Source organism: Leptodactylus fuscus, chromosome 1, assembly GCF_031893055.1.
Source record: "Leptodactylus fuscus isolate aLepFus1 chromosome 1, aLepFus1.hap2, whole genome shotgun sequence".
NCBI classification, from domain to species: Eukaryota; Metazoa; Chordata; class Amphibia; order Anura; family Leptodactylidae; genus Leptodactylus; species Leptodactylus fuscus.
Genome location: NC_134265.1, coordinates 303,077,660 through 303,102,387, shown reverse-complemented (window position 1 = coordinate 303,102,387; position 24,728 = coordinate 303,077,660). Strand labels below are relative to the sequence as shown.

The 24,728-nt window shown below is 43.5% G+C and overlaps 1 protein-coding gene across 1 annotated transcript in view; it reads right to left on the bottom strand.

The window, feature by feature from the left end:
- Positions 1 to 24,507, bottom strand: part of WWC2 (WW and C2 domain containing 2) — a 127,526-nt gene extending 103,019 nt beyond the window's left edge. The window contains exon 1 of the mRNA XM_075258659.1: positions 24,065 to 24,507. Within this exon, the coding sequence (XP_075114760.1) occupies positions 24,065 to 24,192 (128 nt within the window). The 5' untranslated portion in view covers positions 24,193 to 24,507. The remainder of the gene's footprint in view (positions 1 to 24,064) is intronic.
- Between the last annotated feature and the right edge of the window lie 221 nt (positions 24,508 to 24,728).

Below are 24,728 nucleotides of genomic sequence, written 5' to 3'. Positions count from 1 at the left end.
CCGCGGCAAATTTAGCCCCACCCACTGTTATGTTGACTCCACCCATTCTCATTAATTTTTCATGTGCCCGCACACAGTATAATCCTCCTACAGTCACCCGTACATTATATGTCCCCCCCTCTATCTCTCCCCCAGCTTCATATACACCCTTCATCTGCCCCCAGTTTCATGTCTCCCACCCAATCTCTGCCCCCAGATTCATGTCCGCCCATCCATTTCTGCCACCAGTTTCATGTCCCCCCCTCCATCTCTACCCCCAGATTCATGCCCTCCATCTCTGCCCCCAGATTCATGTCCCTCCATCTCTGCCCCCATTGTCATGCCGTCCTCTCCATCTCTGCCCCCATTGTCATGCCGTCCTCTCTCTGCCCCCAGTTTCACGTTCCACATTACACTGACTGACTTACCTTCTCCTTCGTTCCCTCGCAGCTCTCTGCGCGCCTGTCTCTCACTGGCGCACAGTTATAGACGTGATGTGACGTCATCACATCGCGTCTACAAGCCAGTAGCGGAGGCGGCGAAGCGAGGAGCTGACACAGGTCAGCTCCTCGCTTCAGCCGCATATGTAACAGCGAGAGAGGCGCACAGCGGCGAAGCAAGGAGCTGACCTGTGTCAGCTCCTCGCTTCGCTGCCGCCGCTGCTACTGGCTTGTAGACGCGATGGCTGAAGCGAGGAGCTGACCTGTGTCAGCTCCTCGCTTCGCTGCTACCGCCGGCTACTGGCTTTTAGACGCGATGTGATCACATCGCGTCTACAAGCCAGTAGCAGCGGCGGCAGCGAAGCGAGGAGCTGACAGGTCAGCTCCTCGCTTCAGCCGCATATGTGTCAGCGAGAGAGGCACGCAGCGGTGAAGCGAGGAGCTGACACAGCTCCTTGCTTCAGTCGCGTATGTCTTCAACTCAGATCTGCGTCCTCTGGATGCAGATCTGAGTTGAAATAGGACATACACAATGACTGCTACGAGCGCCAGGGGGCCGGCACACGGTGGCGGGCCAAAACCGGGCCCCCCCCATTTTTCAATTTGGCCGGGCCCCTGACGCCAGTACCAGTAGTACTGCCCTATCGGCGGCCCTGTACACAGATATCATCTATGTACCATCCATGGCGTTTTCCAACATGTTCACATGCATTTATCCTAAAAACAAGGGTTTTTTTGTTTTTTTTTTTAATCGCTTACATTTATCTTATTAACTAGAACTTGGAAAAACTACAGAATGCAAACTCATATGCAGAAATTTTATTTTCCAACTCCCATAACAGAGGTACATTTTTTATGAATCCAGGGACACAGGGAAATCATCTCTAATTTTCCATGTCACCCCAGGTCAACAGCTGTTCGATAGCCAAATCCCAAAATATCCATTTGGAGCTTTACAAGACAGAAAAGACAATAATAAAACCCACCTGATCTGATCCACAGTAATATGCCTTCTGTTACATCAGTACATTTAGCTAATAAATGGGAGTGCAGCAGAGATAAAGTCTGGGGAGGGGATTTGTCCTAAGAATATTAGGCTACATGACAGCCATATGTTAGGTCTCAGAGCCAAATAACCTGTTCCTATCCAAACTGGACTATTAACCAAGTGCTTAAGGAATCTTTCTTCTTCAAAATGATGACTTCTGTACACGTATCTGTAAGCCTAGTGTTATCCTGCTGTATAAAATAGATCTAGCATGCAGTGAAATATGGCCTTGTGGTAATCTATGGTCTGCTTTACATTTACCTTTGTACCACCATATTAGAAGGCAATGGCTTTGATGCTCGGCGGGGAGCACTAATAGTGAGAACAAAGGAAGTATCTCCTAATAGTGTAAAGTACATGTCATACAGCTTCACTTGTAAACAGCACTGAGAATATGCACACTCCTGAGTCCATCACTATACAATACAGAAACTCGGAAATAAGTGGGGTAACACGGTGGCTCAGTGGTTAGCACTGTAGCCTTGCAGCGCTGGAGTCCTGGGTTCAAATCCCACCAGAAACAACATCTGCAAGGAGTTTGTATGTTATCCTCATGTTTGCGTGAATTTCCTCCATTCTACAAAAAAGACATACTGATAGGAAAAAAGAAGCGAGCTGCACTTTCTTCAGGCAGATTCCCCGGCTCATTGAGCTGCGGCGTCTGCCTCGCAGCAGCACGCTCCGGACTAGGCCCATTCATTTGTGCCTACTCCGGAGCAGGAAGCCGCGACTGTTGTGGCAGGTGGATTTTGGCCCTATTCTGACGCAGCTTCCGGCATCAGAATCACAACCAAAATCTGCCATCCGCGCACGGGGCCTTATTACACAGCCCCACTCACCTAATACTACTTGTATTTTATACTTTTCTGAGAAGACTTTTCTAAGATTTTGCGGTTTGTCTAAGGGAATGTTTACCTATTCATCCTGAAGAGCATTTGGAAGGTCAGAATATAAAAACTGAGTCTTCAGTAGTTGACATCTTTTAATGGAAAAAATGTCTTTGTACCATGTTAGCCAGTGGATATGAAATGAAAGAAATTTTTTGAGAGAAGTCCTCAGTAGTACCATATTCCATCTTGATGAGGGGACCTCTATAGAGTCCTGAAAGCTCGATATGTCATCAAAAATTTTTTTTTAAGTTAGCCATTAAAAAAGGTATCAACTACTGAGGACTTCTCTCAAAAAGTTTCTTTCATCTTTTAATGGCTAACTGAAAAGATCAAGACAAATAGGAAGCTTCCAAGACTATTTTGGTCGCTTCATCAGGCGTGGTATAAAGCAATACCTGGAGTCACAGATTTGTGCACAACAGTACATAGTAATATTGTGGTAAATGAGACAAGTGATGTAAAACAGAGCTATCAATATAAGGTGTAAACAAGTACAGCAGTAAATATTGGAGCAGTTCCTAGATAAGGAGTGTGAAAGTTTTATTGTCCTCTGATAGAGATCTGGTCCCTGGTTGCAATGCCCTCATCAGATCGGAGGGCACATTCCTTAAGTTACATAGATTGACATAGATCCATGAGACACATTCATCCCTGTTCTGAGAGTCTAAGTTTCTGCCCTGTTTCTCCTTCATATAGACCACAAGTAGGACATTTGGTATATATAAAACGTTACTAGAGTCTATAACACATATAGAGGACCTTTCAAGTCCTCGGGCACATGTGGTTTTATGTACCACTAGAAATCCGGCAGTGCACTGAATTCAGCGCACTGTAGGCTTTCCCGTCACGTGCCCTGGGGGAAGAGCTATCGGTGCCGTTACCAATAGCTCTTCACTGTCAGAAGGGCGTTCCTGACAGTCTAACTGAGAACGCTCCTCCTGACAGTACTGTCTATAGCTCTAAACTGTCAGAGGGGCAGTTCTTACTGCCCTGCCATGACACTTAGTGGTGAGAAATGCCCCCCCCCCCAGTACTAGTCTATGGAAGAGTACTGACAGGAAGAAGGCAGGGGTTGTTTCCTCACCGCTCAGGGTCATGGCCTGTCAAGAGGCCATGAGGGGGCGGATTTTGGCGCTGAGTCTACGTCATAATCCGCCCCCTCACAATAGATGTCTATGTACACCTTTAGCTTACTTTTTTCAATGAGCAGCAACATAGAAGAAGTGAGCTGCCCTTTCTTCAAGCGGATTCCGCAGCTGATTCAGCCCCGGCGTCCGCCTCGCAGTATCACTCTCTGGGCTAGGCCCATTCATTTGGGCCTACTCCCGAGCAGGAAGCCGCAACTGTTTGAAGCCGCGACAGTCACGGAAGGCCCATTTTGGCCCTATTCTGATGCGGCTTCCCGCGTCACAATCAGGACCAAAATACGTCATACTGCGCCCCATGTGAATGGGGCTTTAAGGCACTGCGAAGCATTTCATACAAAAATACCTCACATTATAGCATATCAAATTTGATTTAAAGAAAAATGGAATATGCAAACAACTCGGAAAAAGAGCAAGCCAACCGTCAAATCAGCACAAAATTAAACCATTTATAAAAATATCAATTTTATTAAATCTTTGGTAAATAATTATCACTAAAATCAAGATACAGCAGGGCAGATGGATTTAGCCGGAGACATACATTATAGACACACAGAATAAAGACCTAAGGCGCTATGATGAGTAACAACAATAACAAATACAGGTGAATGTAGGTAAATATAACCAATGGGTTCAAATTATGGCACTCAAAGGTATATAATCAATCATAAATATAACAGTACATCATAGGTAGTAAATAATATATCAAGACAAATATATAAATGTCAAAATAATAGACCATAGACAACTGTGAAAAACCTAAGAAAGGGCAAGAGTATCAGGATCAAAAGTATATTCAATAATTATAATGTCCCTATCAGAGAGACATTCTCTCATATATACAATTCCACAAGTATATTGAATAATGTTGTGTCCAAACTAAGCCCTGACAATACGGTATGAAAACCAAAGAGTTAGCCAAAGATTGCCCATCTAATCAAAACTGAATTCATTACCTGTAGTCATGTTCATGTGCATCAATCCGCACAGAGAACTAAATGATCCTGCAGTGTGTCTGTGTTTCTTTCTTTTTTAGTTGCTCTGATTCCTAGGATTTCTCTGCCATGAGCTTGTATATGTTTCTCTCCTGTTATATACTACTGTACCATCTATGAAACTGTATCACTGAAATTTCCCCATTGTGGGACTATTAAAGGAATATCTTATCTTAAAGGGATTCTACCACTAAAACACTTTTTTTTTCTAGTTACCACGTCGGAATAGCCTTTAAAAAGGCTATTCGTCTCTTACCTGTGGAAGTGCTCTCCGCCGCGCCGTTCGTTCAAAATACCGGTTTGTACCGGTATGCTAATGAGTTCTCTCGCAGCGATGGGGGCGTCCCCATTGCAGCTCGAAAACTGACCGCAGCGCTGCCTCTCTGGTCTTCGGTGTCCTCCCTTTGCTTCTTCAGCGTACTGTTGGACGCCTGCGCAGTACGCTCTGTTCGACGAAGATTGCCGAACGTACTGCGCATGCGCGAAATTGCGATCCCAGCCATAGTGCAGGCACCGAACTTTCGCGCATGCGCAGTACGTTCGGCAATCTACGCCGAACAGAGAGCATACTGCGCAGGCGTCCGATAGACGCTGAAGACGCAAGGGGAGGACACCGAAGACCGGAGAGGCGGCGCTGCGGTGAGTTTTCGAGCTGCAATGGGGACGCCCCCATCGCTGCTCCTGCGATGGGGACGCCCCCATCGCTGCGAGAGAACTCATTAGCATACCGGTACAAACCGGTATTTTGAACGAACGGCGCGGCGGAGAGCACTTCTACAGGTAAGAGACGAATAGTCTTTTTAAAGGCTATTCCGACGTGGTAACTAGAAAAAAAAGTGTTTTAGTGGTAGAATCCCTTTAATAATCAGCTAGATGCCCAAAGAAAGGTGAATGACAGGCTCACTCGTGAACTGCCATTAAGTAAAATGACGAGTGAGCCTGCGCAGTAGCACTCCAAGGGGAAGCGCTACTACGCAGGCGTGGGATTTGAAGAGAAAGAAGCCGGAAGAAGACACGGAACCAGAGGGTGTTACTACAAGAAGACAGAAGAGGCAGGCGTGCCCGAAGCTGATGTCACATCGTGCATCCCCGCCCATGGTGCACGTTCGGTAAGATTAGCATATATGTTTTAATGCTTTTATTTAAAAACGGGACCGGTATTTAATATAACATTTATGGTGCCTGAATAGCCTTTTTAAAGGCTATTCACGCATATGTGGGGCTCTATTAGCATAATTTTGCTGATAGAGCCCCTTTAATCCCCAGCTGAGTAGCAGCTGCCCTACACAAGACTATGCTTGAGTATGTGGCTCACAGAATTTCCGTGCACAGCAGAATGTATGCATATAGCCCAAGTCTGGAATAATTCCCATAAAACACTTTAAGATACTATAAAGAGGTACCAGACGGAATTTCCAGAGCTTGGTAAAGATTCTGCAAACACAAGTTTAATGCGGGAAGGACTTATCAAGCTTTGCTTTCTAAAGCTTATGTGTACGAGCCTTTAACATGAATTTCTCTGAGCGCAGATTTGCACAATGACGGGAAAATGTGATTAGGACAACGATAACAAAGACATAAAACACACAAAAGTGCTACATAAAAGTTTCCCTGATAACGCCTGACCACCTATTCATGGCAACCATTTATGAGGCAAAACCAAACATTATTGTTAGGTTTATTACATGTAAAGGTGGAGATTAAACACTGAACCAATGTGTAAGATATCTGGAATATTGTAAACCTATTTTTATGTATACATGTGTCAGAAACACAATATATATATATATATATATATATATATATATATATATATATATATATATATATATAGCAATTCTAAGTTGTCTTGGCTGTATACATATAAACCTCAAACACTGACGATGTAAAAATGGCCTAAGACTGCGTTCACATCTGTGCCACAGTCTCTGTTGCAGAGTTCACCAATAATCGGCAGAGGAAAAAAGACCTGCACTGAGAACTTTCCCTCCCCCCTCTGTTTAAGTTTAAAGACAATGGACACCCAATAGACCCCATTATAGATACAATGCTAGTGTGAACCTAGTGTCAAGTTGTCGATGCAACATAAATACCTTACTGTGTGCATCACTACTTAACATATTAAAGAGGACCTTTCATGGATTTGGGCACAGGCAGTTCTATATACTGCTGGAACGCTGACTTTCCCAATCTGTGCCCCCCGGTAAAGAGCTATTGGTCCCGGCACCATAGCTCTTTACAGTCAGAAGGGCATTCCTGACAGTCTGTCAGGTACGTCCTTCTTCACAGCAGCACCTATCGCGCTGTGCTGTGTGAGCGGGGAGGAACGCCCCCTCCCTCTGCTCACAATACTCGTCCATAGACGAGTATTATCAAGAGGGGAAGGGGCGTTCCTCCCCGCTCACACAGCACAGCGCGATAGGTGCTGCTGTGAAGAAGGACGTACCTAACAGCTCTTTACTCGGGGCACAGATCGGGAAAGCTGACAGTGCACTGAATTCAGCGCACTGTCAGCTTTTCAACAGTTTATAGAACTGCCTGTGCCCAAATCGGTGAAAGGTCCTCTTTAAGCAAGTGTGGGAAAAATGCTGCATGGTAAAAATACTTCCAGATCTGTAAGTGTTAATAGATTATTTTTATCAATTGATAAAATGAAGTGAGTGAGCAAGAGAGAAATCTAATCGCATCAATACTTGGTGTTATTGCCCTTTACCTTCAAAACAGCATCAATTCTTCTAGGTACACTTGTACACATGTTTTGAAGGAACTTGGCAGGGAGAATGCTGCAAAAATCTTGGAGAACTAAGCACAGTTCTTCTGTGGATGTAGGTTTGCAAAAAATCCTTCCGTATCTTCATGTAATCCTAGACAGACTGGATGATGTGGGGTCCATATAATCATTTCCTGGACTCGTCCCCCACAGGGCGCTCACAACAAAAATTGATGCGATTTAGATTTCTCTTTTGTTTATTCACGTCATTTTATCAATCGACAAAGATAAACTATTAATGGTTCTATTTTTAAAAAGCATTCTTAATTTGCAGCATATGCCTAGAACTTTTGCACACCACTTGTAGCTGTGAGCTACTTCTTCAATCTTCATGTAAACTTTCCCAACCGTAACCACGCTTGGCATAGTATGCATGTGTTCTCAATAAGGAGAGAGATATATGCAGCAGCTTATCTCCCCTAATTCTAAAGGATGGGGCATGTTGGATTTCTCCTGGATAGGAATAAGTGTCCATAATGACACAACCCCTTTAAGTATCAACTCCATTCAGATATATTGACGTGATTGAATGATTTCTGCTTCACATGAACCAAATATTCTTTAAGTTAAACATAAAGAAAAATCAGAACAGTTCACCCACTGTGGATATATTTCTGCAAGCTGTCAGCAGTCCAGCATATAGTAACAGTGCACAGGCCGCTTGAAGGACAGGACAGAAGGACAGAAGATGGTCATCAGCCCAGCAGCACCATTAAGGTTAAAATGCCATATCTAGAGATGAGCGAACAGCATTCGATCGAGTACATGTTCGATCGAATATCAGGCTGCTCGAGATATTTGATTCCAATCGAATACCACACGGCAAACGCACTAAAAATTCGTATCCCCTCCCACCTTCCCTGGCACTTTTTTTGCACTAATAAGGGAGCGTTCACACTACCGTCTGTGTCCGACAGGTAGTGTCCGCTCAAAATCTGGCACGGACATTAGGAGCAGAAACTAGCTGTGTCAGTGACACCTGTCATTTATTTAAATGGGCATCGGGTGCGTTCTTTTGCACTCCGTGCCCTTCCTTCACTGTCCGCAAGTAAAGATGTCCGACTTTTCAAGCGGACAGAAAAACCCGACATGCAGGGTTTTTCTGTCCGCTTGAAAAGTTGGACATCTTTACTTGCGGACAGTGAAGGAAGGGCACGGAGTGCAAAAGAACACACCCGATCGCCATTTAAATAAATGACAGGTGTCACGGACACAGCTAGTGTCCGCTCCCAATGTCCGTGCCAGATTTTGAGCGGACACTACCTGTTGGACACAGAGGGTAGTGTGAACGCCCCCTAACTGCGCAGGGGAGGTGGGAAGAAACTACGACAACGGAGACATCGAAAAAAAAAATCAGAAAAAGTAATTAGAGGCCGAAATCAGGTGACCTCCAATTTATACGAATGGTGGATTTCAGATTCGGTTCATATGAGACTGAACTATGTGACTGTGAGACAGGGATAGATGTACTGGCAGGGTTAGCTGGGTGGGAATGTCACTCAAACAGCTCTTTGGGGCTCTATCTCGTGAGCATCCCGGTCAGCTTGCGATATGTGGGAGCTGACTTTTTCTCGTAGGAATGCATTGACCAGCGTTAATTGGCCAAATACCATACAGAGTACAGCATTTGGCCAATCAACGCTGGTACTGCCGGAGGAGGCGGAGTCTTCCGTAAGATCAGTCCACAGCAGTCTCCATTGTAGTCCAATCTCAGGTATAGCAGAGTTGACACAGCTCTGCTACACCTGAGCTCAGCGCATCTCAGGTGTAGCAGAGTTCAGCGCAAGGCCAGCTCTACTGCATCTCAGGTGTAGCAGAGCTGTGTCAACTCTGTTATATCTGAGATCGGACCACAATGGAGACTGCTGTGGACCGATCTTAGACTCTGCCTCCTCACAGACGAGCCACCGGCAGAAGCAGCATTGATTGGCCGAATGCTGTACTCTGTATGGCATTTGGCCTATCAATGCTGATCAATGTATTCCTATGGGAAAAAGTCAGCTCCCGCATTATTAGTGGTGTAATACAGGTATTTGGGCATGTTAGATGCCCCCAGACATGCTTCCCCTGCTGTCCCAGTTGCATTCCAGAGGTGTTGCCCTCATTTCCTGGGGTGTCATAGTGGGCTTGGTATCTCTCCTGAGTCGAAGAGTGGTTCCCCTGAAACAAAGCTTTTTTTCCCCCCATAAACTATAATGGGGTTCGATATTCGTTAGAACAGTCGAATATTGAAAGGATATTTGAAATAAATATCGAATATTTGACTGTTCGCTAATCTCTAGCAATATACATATATGTATCTTGATTCCCTGTATTTAAAAGTTTGAACGCAGCATGGCCACTCGAAACATGTAGGCTGTCATATACAGATAGGCCTTTACACATGTGGAATAGATATTGGATTGTTGCTGTATAGAAGAATATCTTCCTCTATACAATGTTTTTTCTAGTACATGTTCTGCCCTTTCAAGAGCCCATGAACATGGCATACTGGGCTTTTAATACAAGTTCAGACATTTTCACAAGGGCCAGGTAACAGTGACTAGATCTAATAGTAGAGCCCGGTCATAGTGCAGTGTAAGGTTAGCCGTGTGGCAGCACATTCCATTCACAGGTATGTCACCACACCACTGACACATCGCTGCCTATTCTGTGTAACCACAACACACACATAGCAGCTTGTTTACCCTGATGTGTCACATGCCGGGAATGCAAGGCATATAAGGCAAGGTGTTTCACCTAAATAATAGAAAAAAAAAAACCAAAAAAACATCTTATGTACTGTATCCAGATAATAACCATTAAAGATTCACAAAACAGAGAAGCCACACGTTTTCCAAATATAAAGTACAAGGAAATATTCCTGAATATTGACACAAGCGTTTACATTTGTGAACCCATATACTGGGTTCACACTAGTGCTAGCTCTCTGTTGTCCTGGTGCACTGGGGGACCCAGACAATGGAGCGCAGACCACTAAAATAGCAGTTACACATAGAGCCCGACGGACTTCATTGACTATAATGAGGTGCGTTGGGTGTCCGTCGCACCTAAACTTAAAGGAGAGGGGGGGGGGGGGGAAATCGATTTTTGGTGGACTCTGAGGCCTGGTTCATATCTGCATTCGGTATTCCGTTCGGGAGACCACTTGGGTACCCCCCCCCCCCCCCTCCCCGAATGGAATACCAAATGCATTGACAAGCGGTGAGCTAATGAAAGCATACGGACCCCATAGACTATAATGGGGTCCGTGTGTTTTACGCGCGGTGTCCGCAGGAGTCATGCGGAGAGGAAAGTATTTTATGAAGTACTTTTCTTTCAACATGGCTCGTGTGGAGACCGCGCAGAAAACACACTCACCGCTCAGTACTCACCGCTTGTCATTGTGTTCGGTAGTTTGTTTGGGAGGGGGTTCCTCAAGTGGACACGTGAACAGAATACCAAATGCAGATGTGAACATGGCCTTACTCAGTATATCAATATAGAGTCAACATTTTCAGACATGTTGGTCACTTTGGACAGGTTACCCTGCGACTAGCTGGCTACAAGTAGAGAATAGAGAGACACCGAGCACACTTATAGTGTAGATGGTCTATTATAAATATATAGATGAATTATCTGGTGTTTATGAAAAGAACTCAGGACCTGGTGGCCTCTCACCTGATCGGGTTGTGACTCCGTTCACAACTCCGTTTTCAGCAATATTAGGCTTCGTCAGAGTGAGTGTGGCAGCACGTCTCTATAACACTGGTCAAAAACCAGGAGGATGCACCAATGGAAGAACAAAAGGACGGCGCTCTCAGGTCCAAAGGAATTTATTCAAAAAGAAGATTGCACAACGCAAAAACAGTTGCCGCGTTTCAGGTCGGAACTAGAGATGAGCGAACACTAAAATGTTCGAGGTTCGAAATTCGATTCGAACAGCCGCTCACTGTTCGAGTGTTCGAATGGGTTTTGAACCCCATTATAGTCTATGGGGAACATAAACTCGTTAAGGGGGAAACCCAAATTCGTGTCTGGAGGGTCACCAAGTCCACTATGACACCCCAGGAAATGATACCAACACCTCTGGAATGACACTGGGACAGCAGGGGAAGCATGTCTGGGGGCATAAAAGTCACTTTATTTCATGGAAATCCCTGTCAGTTTGCGATTTTCGCAAGCTAACTTTTCCCCATAGAAATGCATTGGCCAGTGCTGATTGGCCAGAGTACGGAACTCGACCAATCAGCGCTGGCTCTGCTGGAGGAGGCGGAGCCTAAGATCACTCCACACCAGTCTCCATTCAGGTCCGACCTTAGACTCCGCCTCCTCCGGCAGAGCCAGCGCTGATTGGCCGAAGGCTGGCCAATGCATTCCTATGCGAAAGCAGAGACTTAGCAGTGCTGAGTCAGTTTTGCTCAACTACACATCTGATGCACACTCGGCACTGCTACATCAGATGTAGCAATCTGATGTAGCAGAGCCGAGGGTGCACTAGAACCCCTGTGCAAATTCAGTTCACGCTAATAGAATGCATTGGCCAGCGCTGATTGGCCAATGCATTCTATTAGCCCGATGAAGTAGAGCTGAATGTGCGTGCTAAGCACACACATTCAGCACTGCTTCATCACGCCAATACAATGCATTAGCCAGTGCTGATTGGCCAGAGTACGGAATTCGGCCAATCAGCGCTGGCTCTGCTGGAGGAGGCGGAGTCTAAGATCGCTCCACACCAGTCTCCATTCAGGTCCGACCTTAGACTCCGCCTCCTCCAGCAGAGCCAGCGCTGATTGGCCGAATTCCGTACTCTGGTCAATCAGCGCTGGCCAATGCATTCTATTAGCCCGATGAAGTAGAGCTGAATGTGTGTGCTTAGCACACACATTCAGCTCTACTTCATCGGGCTAATAGAATGCATTGGCCAATCAGCGCTGGCCAATGCATTCTATTAGCTTGATGAAGCAGAGTGTGCACAAGGGTTCAAGCGCACCCTAGGCTCTGATGTAGCAGAGCCGAGGGTGCACTTGAACCCTTGTGCAGCCTCGGCTCTGCTACATCAGAGCCGAGGGTGCGCTTGAACCCTTGTGCACACTCTGCTTCATCAAGCTAATAGAATGCATTGGCCAGCACTGATTGGCCAGAGTACGGAATTCGGCCAATCAGCGCTGGCCAATGCATCCCTATGGGAAAAAGTTTATCTCACAAAAATCATAATTACACACCCGATAGAGCCCCAAAAAGTTATTTTTAATAACATTCCCCCCTAAATAAAGGTTATCCCTAGCTATCCCTGCCTGTACAGCTATCCCTGTCTCATAGTCACAAAGTTCACATTCTCATATGACCCAGATTTGAAATCCACCATTCGTCTAAAATGGAGGTCACCTGATTTCGGCAGCCAATGACTTTTTCCAATTTTTTTCAATGCCCCCGGTGTCGTAGTTCCTGTCCCACCTCCCCTGCGCTGTTATTGGTGCAAAAAAGGCGCCAGGGAAGGTGGGAGGGGAATCGAATTTTGGCGCACTTTACCACGCGGTGTTCGATTCGATTCGAACATGGCGAACACCCTGATATCCGATCGAACATGTGTTCGATAGAACACTGTTCGCTCATCTCTAGTCGGAACCCTTTATCAAGTGCGTAACTAGTTAAAAACAATAAATATAGTATATGTATAAAAAACATGAATATACAAAGACATAATTTAAAAAACAGATTAGCTTGTCAAAGAAAAAAAAACAGACCACGACGTTATTAGGCAAGAAAATCATTTACCTATAAACCCAGAACCTATAAACAAATCCAAGGTATATTATATGAATTCTGAATTAAACTCAGGTGATGTATTACACATCATTAGTCATAGACAAACTATTATATATTGATCATATTATTCATACTCGAGATAACTATAGATCCTTAACATTCCATATGTTCAGTGACTATTATTATATTTCATTAGAACAAGATTCCAGCAATAATATTGTCTTACCTTCACTAATCGAGCTTCACTCAAGCTAGGAAGAAATAAACTCTATCCGGAGCGCTACTCGGCCTATTTAACCGTACCGCTCCATGTGCCACTTCCGGAGGAAAAAGATGCGGTCCAAGCTGGAACGCATGCTCATTAGCTAGATGTTACGAGCCTTTGTGCAAATTTTTCGGCGGAATATTCTATCACCACAAGAGCACGGGCACTCCGCCCGCACCAGAGAAACCAACAGTACGGGCTAAGAAAAAACGGTGGTACGACCTATCAAGAGTCGTATAGCTAAGTATGCAAATGTGAATAAAAAATAAAATAAAAGGAAGTCATGCGGTTCAACCTGGAACGCATGAACTTCTGCGCATGCGTAAAAGGACAATCTGCTATACGAGTCATCTAAAAGAATTCATAGTGATGATATTTGCCTAGGACGTAACATAAAAGTTTAGAAAATGATTCTATAATTAGAAAACATAAAAATCTATATGATTACATTCCTAAAAAAATATATATATATATATATATATATATATATATATATATATATATATAAATATAGCCCACCATGTTCATGATATACTCGATATTGGTACATTAAATTTCTATCTGACTATTATACAAATTAAAAATGAAAAATAAATTGAATAATTTAAATAGTTTAAAACATGCATTTCAACCAATTATATAGGCCCTTCCCTAAAAATACACCTTTTAGTTAACAGTATACATTATGACCAAAAGGATTATACAAGGTAACTCATCTGTTTACATCCTCAGTTGCGATATTTAGGCCCGCTGGATGTAATGTATTAAATTTAAACATCCAGAACATCTCTTTTTTATTTAGCTTACTCAGTCTATCACTTTTTTAATTTTATTTTTTTGGTAACACCAATTGACTGGGTTCCCCCGGGTAATAGTGATAGACTGAGTAAGCTAAATAAAAAAGAGATGTTCTGGATGTTTAAATTTAATACATTACATACAGCGGGCCTAAATATCGCAACTGAGGATGTAAACAGATGAGTTACCTTGTATAATCCTTTTGGTCATTCTTAATGTATACTGTTAACTAAAAGGTGTATTTTTAGGGAAGGGCCTATATAATTGGTTGAAATGCATGTTTTAAACTATTTAAATTATTCAATTTATTTTTCATTTTTCATTTGTATAATAGTCAGATAGAAATTTAATGTACCAATATCGAGTATATCATGAACATGGTGGGCTATATATATATATATATATATATATTTATATTTTTAGGAATGTAATCATATAGATTTTTATGTTTTCTAATTATAGAATCATTTTCTAAACTTTTATGTTACGTCCTAGGCAAATATCATCACTATGAATTCTTTTAGATGACTCGTATAGCAGATTGTCCTTTTACGCATGCGCAGAAGTTCATGCGTTCCAGGTTGAACCGCATGACTTCCTTTTATTTTATTTTTTATTCACATTTGCATACTTAGCTATACGACCCTTGATAGGTCGTACCACCGTTTTTTCTTAGCCCGTACTGTTGGTTTCTCTGGTGCGGGCGGAGTGCCCGTGCTCTTGTGGTGATAGAATATTCCGCCGAAAAAATTTGCACAAAGGCTCGTAACATCTAGCTAATGAGCATGCGTTCCAGCTTGGACCGCATCTTTTTCCTCCAGAAGTGGCACATGGAGCGGTACGGTTAAATAGGCCGAGTAGCGCTCCGGATAGAGTTTATTTCTTCCTAGCTTGAGTGAAGCTCGATTAGTGAAGGTAAGACAATATTATTGCTGGAATCTTGTTCTAATGAAATATAATAATAGTCACTGAACATATGGGATGTTAAGGATCTATAGTTACAGTCCTATGAAAAAGTTTGAGCACCCCTATTAATCTTAATCATTTTTAGTTCTAAATATTTTGGTGTTTATAACAGCCATTTCAGTTTGATATATCTAATAACTGATGGACACAGTAATATTTCAGGATTGAAATGAGGTTTATTGTACTAACAGAAAATGTTCAATATGCATTAAACCAAAATTTGACCGGTGCAAAAGTATGGGCACCTCAACAGAAAAGTGACATTAATATTTAGTAGATCCTCCTTTTGCAAAGATAACAGCCTCTAGTCGCTTCCTGTAGCTTTTAATCAGTTCCTGGATCCTGGATAAAGGTATTTTGGACAAACAATTCAAGTTCAGTTAAGTTAGATGGTCGCCGAGCATGGACAGCCCGCTTCAAATCATCCCACAGATGTTCAATGATATTCAGGTCTGGGGACTGGGATGGCCATTCCAGAACATTGTAATTGTTCCTCTGCATGAATGTCTGAGGATTTGGAGCGGTGTTTTGGATCATTGTCTTGCTGAAATATTCATCCCCGGCGTAACTTCAACTTCGTCACTGATTCTTGAACATTATTCTCAAGAATCTGCTGATACTGAGTGGAATCCGCTGATACTGAGTGGAATCCATGCGACTCTCAACTTTAACAAGATTCCCGATGCCGGCATTGGCCACACGGCCCCAAAGCATGATGGAACCTCCACCAAATTTTACAGTGGGTAGCATGTGTTTTTCTTGGAATGCTGTTTCTTTTTGGACGCCATGCATAACGCCTTTTTTTATAACCAAACAACTCAATTTTTGTTTACAAAATGAAGCTGCTTTGTCCAAATGTGCTTTTTCATACCTCAGGCAACTCTATTTGTGGCGTACGTGCAGAAACGGCTTCTTTCTCATCACTCTCCCATACAGCTTCTATTTGTGCAAAGTGCGCTGTATAGTTGACCGATGCACAGTGACACCATCTGCAGCAAGATGATGCTGCAGCTCTTTGGAGGTGGTCTGTGGATTGTCCTTGACTGTTCTCACCATTCTTCTTCTCTGCCTTTCTGATATTTTTCTTGGCCTGCCACTTCTGGGCTTAACAAGAACTGTCCCTGTGGTCTTCCATTTCCTTACTATGTTCCTCACAGTGGAAACTGACAGCTTAAATCTCTGAGACAACTTTTTGTATCCTTCCCCTGAACAACTATGTTGAACAATCTTTGTTTTCAGATCATTTGAGAGCTGTTTTGAGTAGCCCATGATGCCACTCTTCAGAGGAGATTCAAATAGGAGAACAACTTGCAATTGGCCACCTTAAATACCTTTTCTTATGATTGGATACATCTGGCTATGAAGTTGAAAGCTCACTGAGGTTACAAAACCAATTTTGTGCTTCAGTAAGTCAGTAAAAAGTAGTTAGGGGAATTCAAATCAATAAAATGATAAGGGTGCCCATACCTTTGCACCGGTCAAATTTTGGTTTAATGCATATTGCACATTTTCTGTTAGTACAATAAACCTCATTTCAATCCTGAAATATTACTGTGTCCATCAGTTATTAGATATATCAAACTGAAATGGCTGTTGCAAACACCAAAATATTTAGAACAAAAAATGATTAAGATTAATAGGGGTGCCCAAACTTTTTAATAGGACTGTATCTCGAGTATGAATAATATGATCAATATATAATAGTTTGTCTATGACTAATGATGTGTAATACATCACCTGAGTTTAATTCAGAATTCATATAATATACCTTGGATTTGTTTATAGGTTCTGGGTTTATAGGTAAATGATTTTCTTGCCTAATAACGTCGTGGTCTGTTTTTTTCTTTGACAAGCTAATCTGTTTTTTAAATTATGTCTTTGTATATTCATGTTTTTTGTACATATACTATATTTATTGTTTTTAACTAGTTACGCACTTGATAAAGGGTTCCGACCCGAAACGCGGCAACTGTTTTTGCGTTGTGCAATCTTCTTTTTGAATAAATTCCTTTGGACCTGAGAGCGCCGTCCTTTTGTTCTTCCATTAGCTGGCTACAAGGAGACACATGACCACTTAGGGTCCATTCACAAATGATGGACCCGCAGAATGCAACTTCTGTAAAAAAAATTTACCTAATTTGTTCAGCATTTTTGTTTTTAAATGTTAGGGTGCACATTTTTATGGATGTTTTACTATAAAGTTCCGTGGTTTTTCAATGTTTACATACAAAAGGAACATACTCTGAAAAATTGAAAAATGTCATTTACGGTAAGCCAAGGGCCCAAGTTGTGGAACTCAGAAGATACACGCAGTGTTTTATAGTACCAGTGCAGTGGATGAGATTTAATTTCATCAAGTCTTCATATTTCGGGAAAAATATAGCTGCCGAAAAGTGCCGATTTAAATAAAACACACTAATTTTAGCCAAATAATTGCAAGTGGTTTCCCTATAGATTTGATACAGAAAGGATAATCATGGAAGAAATACAATAAAAACTCAATGAAAAATGCTGCTGGAAAAAACATGCAATGCACTACATTTTTTTTTTTTGATGCATTTCATAACGTGGGGCCTTAGTTTTTCTTTACTGGGATTGTGAAACGCTATGGAGGTTTTGCTTCAGAAAATTTGCAGCAGGTCCAGCCTGTGTGAATGGACCCTTACTATGTGTTTGTGCATTAAAACACCAGGATAGTGGCGATATATCTTTAGGATAGGTCATCAATATTTTTATAACACAGAGGGCAAGGTAATACAGAACAACTCTGATCAAGAGCTATCCATGACTAGCATAACCCACAGGCCCATTGACCTGAATTACGCAACTGATAGTATACAAAAAAAATAAAATAATGCTGCAACGGCTGGACTGGTGACATGTGGGCAAGTACACCAAGAAGCTGCATCACTTGTGTCCTCAGGATTGTTGAGAACTCCAGTAATCTGACGCCCAATAGATCAAGCCATTGGCGAAAGAGAACAAATCTTTCCAAGTACACATTTATGTATTTATCAGGAATTGGGGGTTATTCACACTCCCAAGTTCCAGCCACGAAACAATCAATGTGGTAAATTCATCATTCCCTCAATGCCAAAAACCTGGAATAGGATGATATTGAGCAGCACATTTGGAGCAAGGCCCTTACTTGTGGCAAGTGTGTGCCTCAAACCCTGATCCACGCCTTGTCCGCCACATTATGTGAATATGGGTAATGCAGTGCGGGGATCGGGGACAAGATGTGCACATCTTAGTCCGACAGTTTTCTGACTTCATTGTTGCTAACTGTCATAGATTTCCATTGTCCACAGGGAAGGCAGTCAGATGTATGACAAGGTTTGGACTAGCCAGGCTGGTTATATCAGATATATTTTCCAGACTGACCATGGCTGTGTGAAAAGAACTAAACTACAACACAGTGAGGTCCGAATCACATCTGTATTCAGGCCATTTCTGTTCCCCTCTCCGCAATTTTCACGCGGAAACCGAGCAGAAACCACACAGACCCCACTATAGTCTAGGGGTCCACAGTTTCCTAAGGTAACCGCTTTTTTTCTGCAGGTTTCTGTTCGGGTATGTGTGTGTGTGTGTGTGGGGGGGGTCTTCAAATGTACTCCCCGAACAGAAACCCATACGCAGATGTGAACCGGGCCTGAGATATAAAGAAGTAAACTCCTAAAAGGTCATACAGAGCTTTGGCTCCGTTCTCACGGAGTAATGCGCCGCTCATTTAAACACGTATCAGAGCGCGGCGCTTCAAAACAGATCCCATTGATTTCAATGGGTGCCGGCTTACGCGCATAACACATCGAAATTAATGGGAGGCTTTGTAACCCATTGATTTCAATGTGTTATGCACGTAAGCTGGCACCCGTTGAAATCAATGGGATCTGTTTTGAAGCGCCGCGCTCTGATACGTGTATGGGTGTCTAAATGAGCGGCGCGTTACTCTGTTAGAACGGAGCCTTACGGCTGAAGTGTAATCAAGTTTTATTATTAGGATTATCACAATATTGAAACAATATTCTAAAAACTGTCGCATTTCACAGCATCTTGTAAATAAAGCCATAAAGTCAATTATATTAACACTCAGTGTACCTATATACTGTAACAGGAGCAGCCAAACTATTGTGGCCTGGTTTAAATCCATCATTGAGACTTGTTATCTATAAGACGTATTGATTTTGCTCCATCATGACAAGTTCACACCTACAATTTACTATATTTGGATGTGAACCAAACAATATATTCATCACACAAATATGTTGAGGAGTATGATCTTAGGATTCCTATGTCCCAGCCAATAAAGTTATAGAGTAAAAACTGACTTAAAGGGTATTCCATTTGTTATGTTTGCTTTAGGGGAGCATAAGAAAATTAAAGATAAAAAAAAAATACTCATATGAACCTCTCATATCGGTTTAGACATGATGGCACCACCACTGGTGTTTACTTCCCAGTGCCCAACTGAGAGCAAAAACCGTGTCTTGCTGAGTGGGTAACCCAGGCATTTCTTGTGTGTCAAAAGACACCAGAAAATAGGGAACGGTGAGGACCAGAAAGAAGTGGAATCGTAATCAACAAGAGGTCAATATCTCCTATTTTATTATGCTCCCATGAGCCTACTTAAACATAAAGGCTGGAATACCCCTTTACATACATATAAACAGCCACAAATGTTTTAGCGGTTTAATACAATTAATTACGATAATCATGTACCCCCTTAGAAAGGGTTCGAGCAATAAAACGATGCCAATATTCTGGACCCTATTGGGCCATGTGCTTTTTTCAGACTCCACAGCCCAGCTTATTTGTCAAGTGCAGCATCGCTGCTGGCTTCACCTGTGCCGGCGTCTACACACCCCGGAATCTGCCTCTCTATTACAGCGGATGCCGGGTCTGTATTACATTGTGAAGGCTGTACGTCCGATGCCTAGTGCATCGGTAGCGCACATGCAGGGCTAGCAGCATAGAAGCGACGACTTCTCGCCGCTGGCTTTGCATATGTAACCCCGCCCACCAATGACTCAACAAAGCCGGAAGACAGAAGAATTTACTGCAGCGAAGACTAACGAGTATGCGACGTGGGACAACCCCTTTAAGGCTGCGATTTGCGTGAACAGAAACGCCATGGAAAAAATTGTGGCATTTACAGTCAGAGCAAAGTGGATGGGATTCTAGTGAATCCCATGCCCACTTTGTGGTAAAAATTGCACTGCGGTCACGCTGCGGTTTCCAGTTTTGGAAATCACAGCATGTCAATTATACCTATGGAAATGCCGGCGGTTTCCCCATAGGTTTAATTGAAACAGAAAGTCCACAGAGGAAACATCTGCAAACTTTCTGTCTAAAGCGCCGCGGGAAGAACCACTATGTGTTGCCGCCACAGTTTTTCCGTCAGCAAAAAAGCCACGTGGAGCCCTAGTCTTCATGTAGCGAGATGCAGCAAAAAAATAAATAAAAAATTCTGCAGAAAAAAACACGTGGTGGTACGGCATTACAGTTTTTTCCACAGCGTTTTTCACAGAAAGTCTGCAAGGTTTTCCTGTGTGGACTTTTTGCCCTATACGGAAAACAGAAACATTTCTGTGCGTATAATCAGCATACAGTGATTTTTTTTCTTGAGAACACAACTTTTCCACTTCAGTTTTTTTTCTGCAATGTGTGGATGAGGATAGCCAGAATCCCATCCACTTTGCAGATACTGTACATCGCAGCATTTTTGCAACAAGCAGCCCTGGCCTAAGACAAATCCATTCACAAGTAGCGCTGGTTTGGTTCTGTGATGGTTGATACATAAAAATCAGCGTATTTTCTAGCTCGTCCAGTCCAATGTTCACATACTTCATAAACAGTCATAGTAAATCTACAAGACGGGCTTCGGGCTTAAAAGAGAGAATGTGGTTGGTAACCCACTAAAACAAATAATAATATACAAATATTAAATAGTGACATTTATTCTAAGGTGCACTAAAATAAAAAAAAGTTGCTACAACTACAAACCAATTGAAAAATCACACACATTCTACACACAGAAAATATCCACGTCTGCTCACAGTAAACCAAAAACGCTGTACGTTTGTGTAACCCGGCCTATATGCAGATTCATCAAATGGTTGTGTTATAAATGGCAAACATTAAGATAGTGTGATTGTAAGATTATACATGCTAAAACAATCTTACCATCTCCACAATATTTATCACTGAATGACAGGAGGTGTAACGGAGGAACGCTGGGTGCATCACTTTACCTGAATGAGCCCTCCACACATTAATCCTGCTTGGGACTGAAATGGTCAGGAGACTTTTTGTGGTGCAGGATTAATGTGTGGAGGGCTCATTAGAGTAAGCGATACATCTGAATAGCCAGCGTTCCTCTGTTACACCTCCTGTCACTGGATGATAAACACCATGGAGATGGTAAGTCTGTTTTATTGTCTTGACATACAGTCTAGCATCTATAAACTTACCATCACACTATCTTAAGGTTTGCCATTTGATGCGTCTGTTTATAGGCCGGGTTACACAAATATATGGCCTTTTGTGGCTTAATGTGAGCAGACATGGATATTTTCTGTGTGTACAATGTGTGTGATTTTTTTATTTGGTTTGAAGGTGAAGAGACTCATTTTTTCAATGCAAATGTTCCTATTTTATATTTGTACTAGTAACACACGCGACTGCGTCTGCGCCCCCCTTCTCCCCCCTGCGCGACCCACCTGTAGCGCGTCCCCGGGCCCCCACCCCCCATTGTCCTACGGCCACCACGACCCCGGACCCTGCTTTCCCCCCACGCAGGACCAGGACCGACCGACCGAGCCCCGTCCCACCCGTCACCGCCAACGCGACCCCGGCCTCCCCCCCCCCCCAAATGCGACCCCCCCCAACACCAGCAATGACGTCAGCTCAGGTCTTTCAGCCTCTGCCAACCGGGATTTTAGTGCTCGCGGATGGGAAAACCGGCAACCTACGGGGATGGTAAGACGCCTATGTTTCCTTCCGGGCGCCATTCTAGGTATGTGTGAAATCTGACTGTAATCTGTTCGGGGGTTTCAGCGCGATTGAGGAGCAAAAAATCAAAAGCCACAAACATCCAAATCCACAAACTTTCACATTTATAATATTAGTAGGATATTGTTATGTTCGTGCTTTCATTAAATTTATTTCATAGCGGACATCTGTAACAGGCCTCAGGTGGCGGATTTGAAACCCACTGTAACCAACCAGAAATGAGGCTACGTTTCCACTGAGAAGCTTGGATACATGAGGCTCAGTGCACCAGGCACAGACTCATCTCTACCAGCCAAAAAGTTTTCATTCCCAAGAAAACTATACAACAACTGGACACAACTGGGTCCATTCTGCGGGTTACACACTATAAGTGGTACAGAACAAAATTCTACTGATTTTTCAACTTTATTTCACTCAACTCTCCCAAAAATGGTGCTTATGACAAAAATGTGAGGAGCCAAGGATGAGAATTCATTGGATGCAGTGCTGGGCACTAAACTGGTTGTGACTGAAGGAATCTGATACATGTCTTTGCCATCAGACATATCAATAAGGAGCGCTAGGGGGACCGGGCATCACCACAATAATGAACCAATAGGAGATATCGCCGCTTAGACCACGTGAAATAAAGTCTCTTATATAAAAATAGAGTAGTGAGCTCAATAAAGATGCACGGATATCCAGATAGCAACTGGAAAACTGCAATCCAAGGAATATGTAAAAAATCCAGCATTCAATATAAAATTTAACTTTTAATTACTCATATAAAATTCCATAAAAGTTTACATCAACAAGGATCCATGAAGTGAAAGAACAAAAGTCAGCTTACGCGTTTCAGGGTGTCCATTCCTATGAGTAAGGGGCTTGGAATGGACGCCCTGAAACGCGTAAGCTGACTTTTGTTCTTTCACTTCATGGATCCTTGTTGATGTGAACTTTTACGGAATTTTATGAGTAATTAAAAGTTACATTTTAGATTGGATGCTGGATTTTTTACATATTCCTTGGAGCACCACAATAATGTCCAAACATGACGTCTTATCACAAGCGTAACATATTCTCTGCAATAAAAGCTCTGCATCTATGACCACTAGAAACAGAAGACGGCCATCTCCAGTAAGTAGCAGTCACATTGCTCCAGTCATGACAACAGTCGGATGCCATCAGCTTGAGAGCAATGAGGAATCTTGTGACACTGGTATGTGCAGTGACAAAGGCACATTATTGACATTTATAGCACACAATGCTGGGAGGCCAGTATGTAACTACTATGACGTGGATGGGGGCTAGTAGCCCCGCCACTAATACTCTGCCCTGGCGTCATGCCTCACTGGGTGCAGTAGTGCAGCTCAATAATGGCGCCCATGTACACGATATCAGTATTTACGCTGACCTGGCACGTCTGTCACTGCGCCACATGAGTTCACAACTTTTGTGGTACTTTTACTCAGCTATCTCATGTGCCGCACATTCCTCATACTTTGTGAGACTTTTTGGGGCCAGTCCCACATGTGAGACAAGCAGGAGCCATACTTTATCCATAACCCCTATTATTATTAGTTGGAGGGTGAAGGGCAGCACAACAGTTTAGGGAGTGTGGGAAAACTGAGCCCCCTCCTCCCCACCCAGCTCTGAGCTGCTCCATGTTGCCTCACCACATTTTTTCCCTCACAGAGCCCAACATTCCTGAGCTGGCTCCTCCTCCCCTCATTACCCAAAGTGACTGCTCCATGGATGCCTCCGCCTGCCCTACCACCACCCCCTGTCCTGCCACCTCCCCCTGCCCTGCCTGTCTTTCTTCCCAAACTCCCTCCCCCTCCAGGCTCACATACAACATAACCGTACAACAGCTGCTACATTGTACATACAACTTCACTATATAAGCTGCAGTGATACAATGTACATGTATGGCACAGCCAGCACTAGTGCTCAGGAGGGGAGGGGGGAGCAGTCTGCCAAGTAAATGCACTCAGCCTCTTCTATGTAGCCGGGGCCACATGTCAACCTACCTGTCCCTGGGGTCGATCCAGCTGGTCTGCCTGGTGTTGTGGTCGATGTAAAATACCTTCCCGTCGTAGTCTCTCGCTTCTTCCCAGCCATCCGGTAAAGGCAGCTGCCCATTCCCCTTCCTAGGCATGATCAGCCCCTGCAAACTCCTCCATAAGTACAGAAAGAGGCTGGAGAGGAGCAGCCGGGGCTGAGGAGAAGGAGGCAGACAGCTAGTGCAGGGCACAGAGCCGCCCAGCAGCAGGCAGGAAATCCTCTGTGCTGCAGGCCAGCATGTCTGGGGGGCTGCGCCGCGGACAGGGGGCACTGGCAGCTCCCGGCTTGGAGTTCGCACAAGCAGCAAGGAGCCGTCTGGATTAGGATCCGGGGAAGCCAATAACCTCGGCCTGTTCCCAGCCACAGGCTCATTAGCATGAGATTAGCATCCGTCTCATCTGCATGCACATTCCACACTCCTGCATTCCTCACCGCTAACCCCTTGTGTGCCGGCACTCACCAGGGCAGGGCGCCCGCCTGCAGGAAGCAGCCACAGCTAAGCAAAAGTTTATTGTACAAGTCAAGTCGGGGATATAGTACAGAGAGGCCTAAACTATACCATGAAAGGAAAGTCAGGAGGATGACAGCAAAAACTGCACGCACTCTTGTTTCTTATACTAGATCTTATTT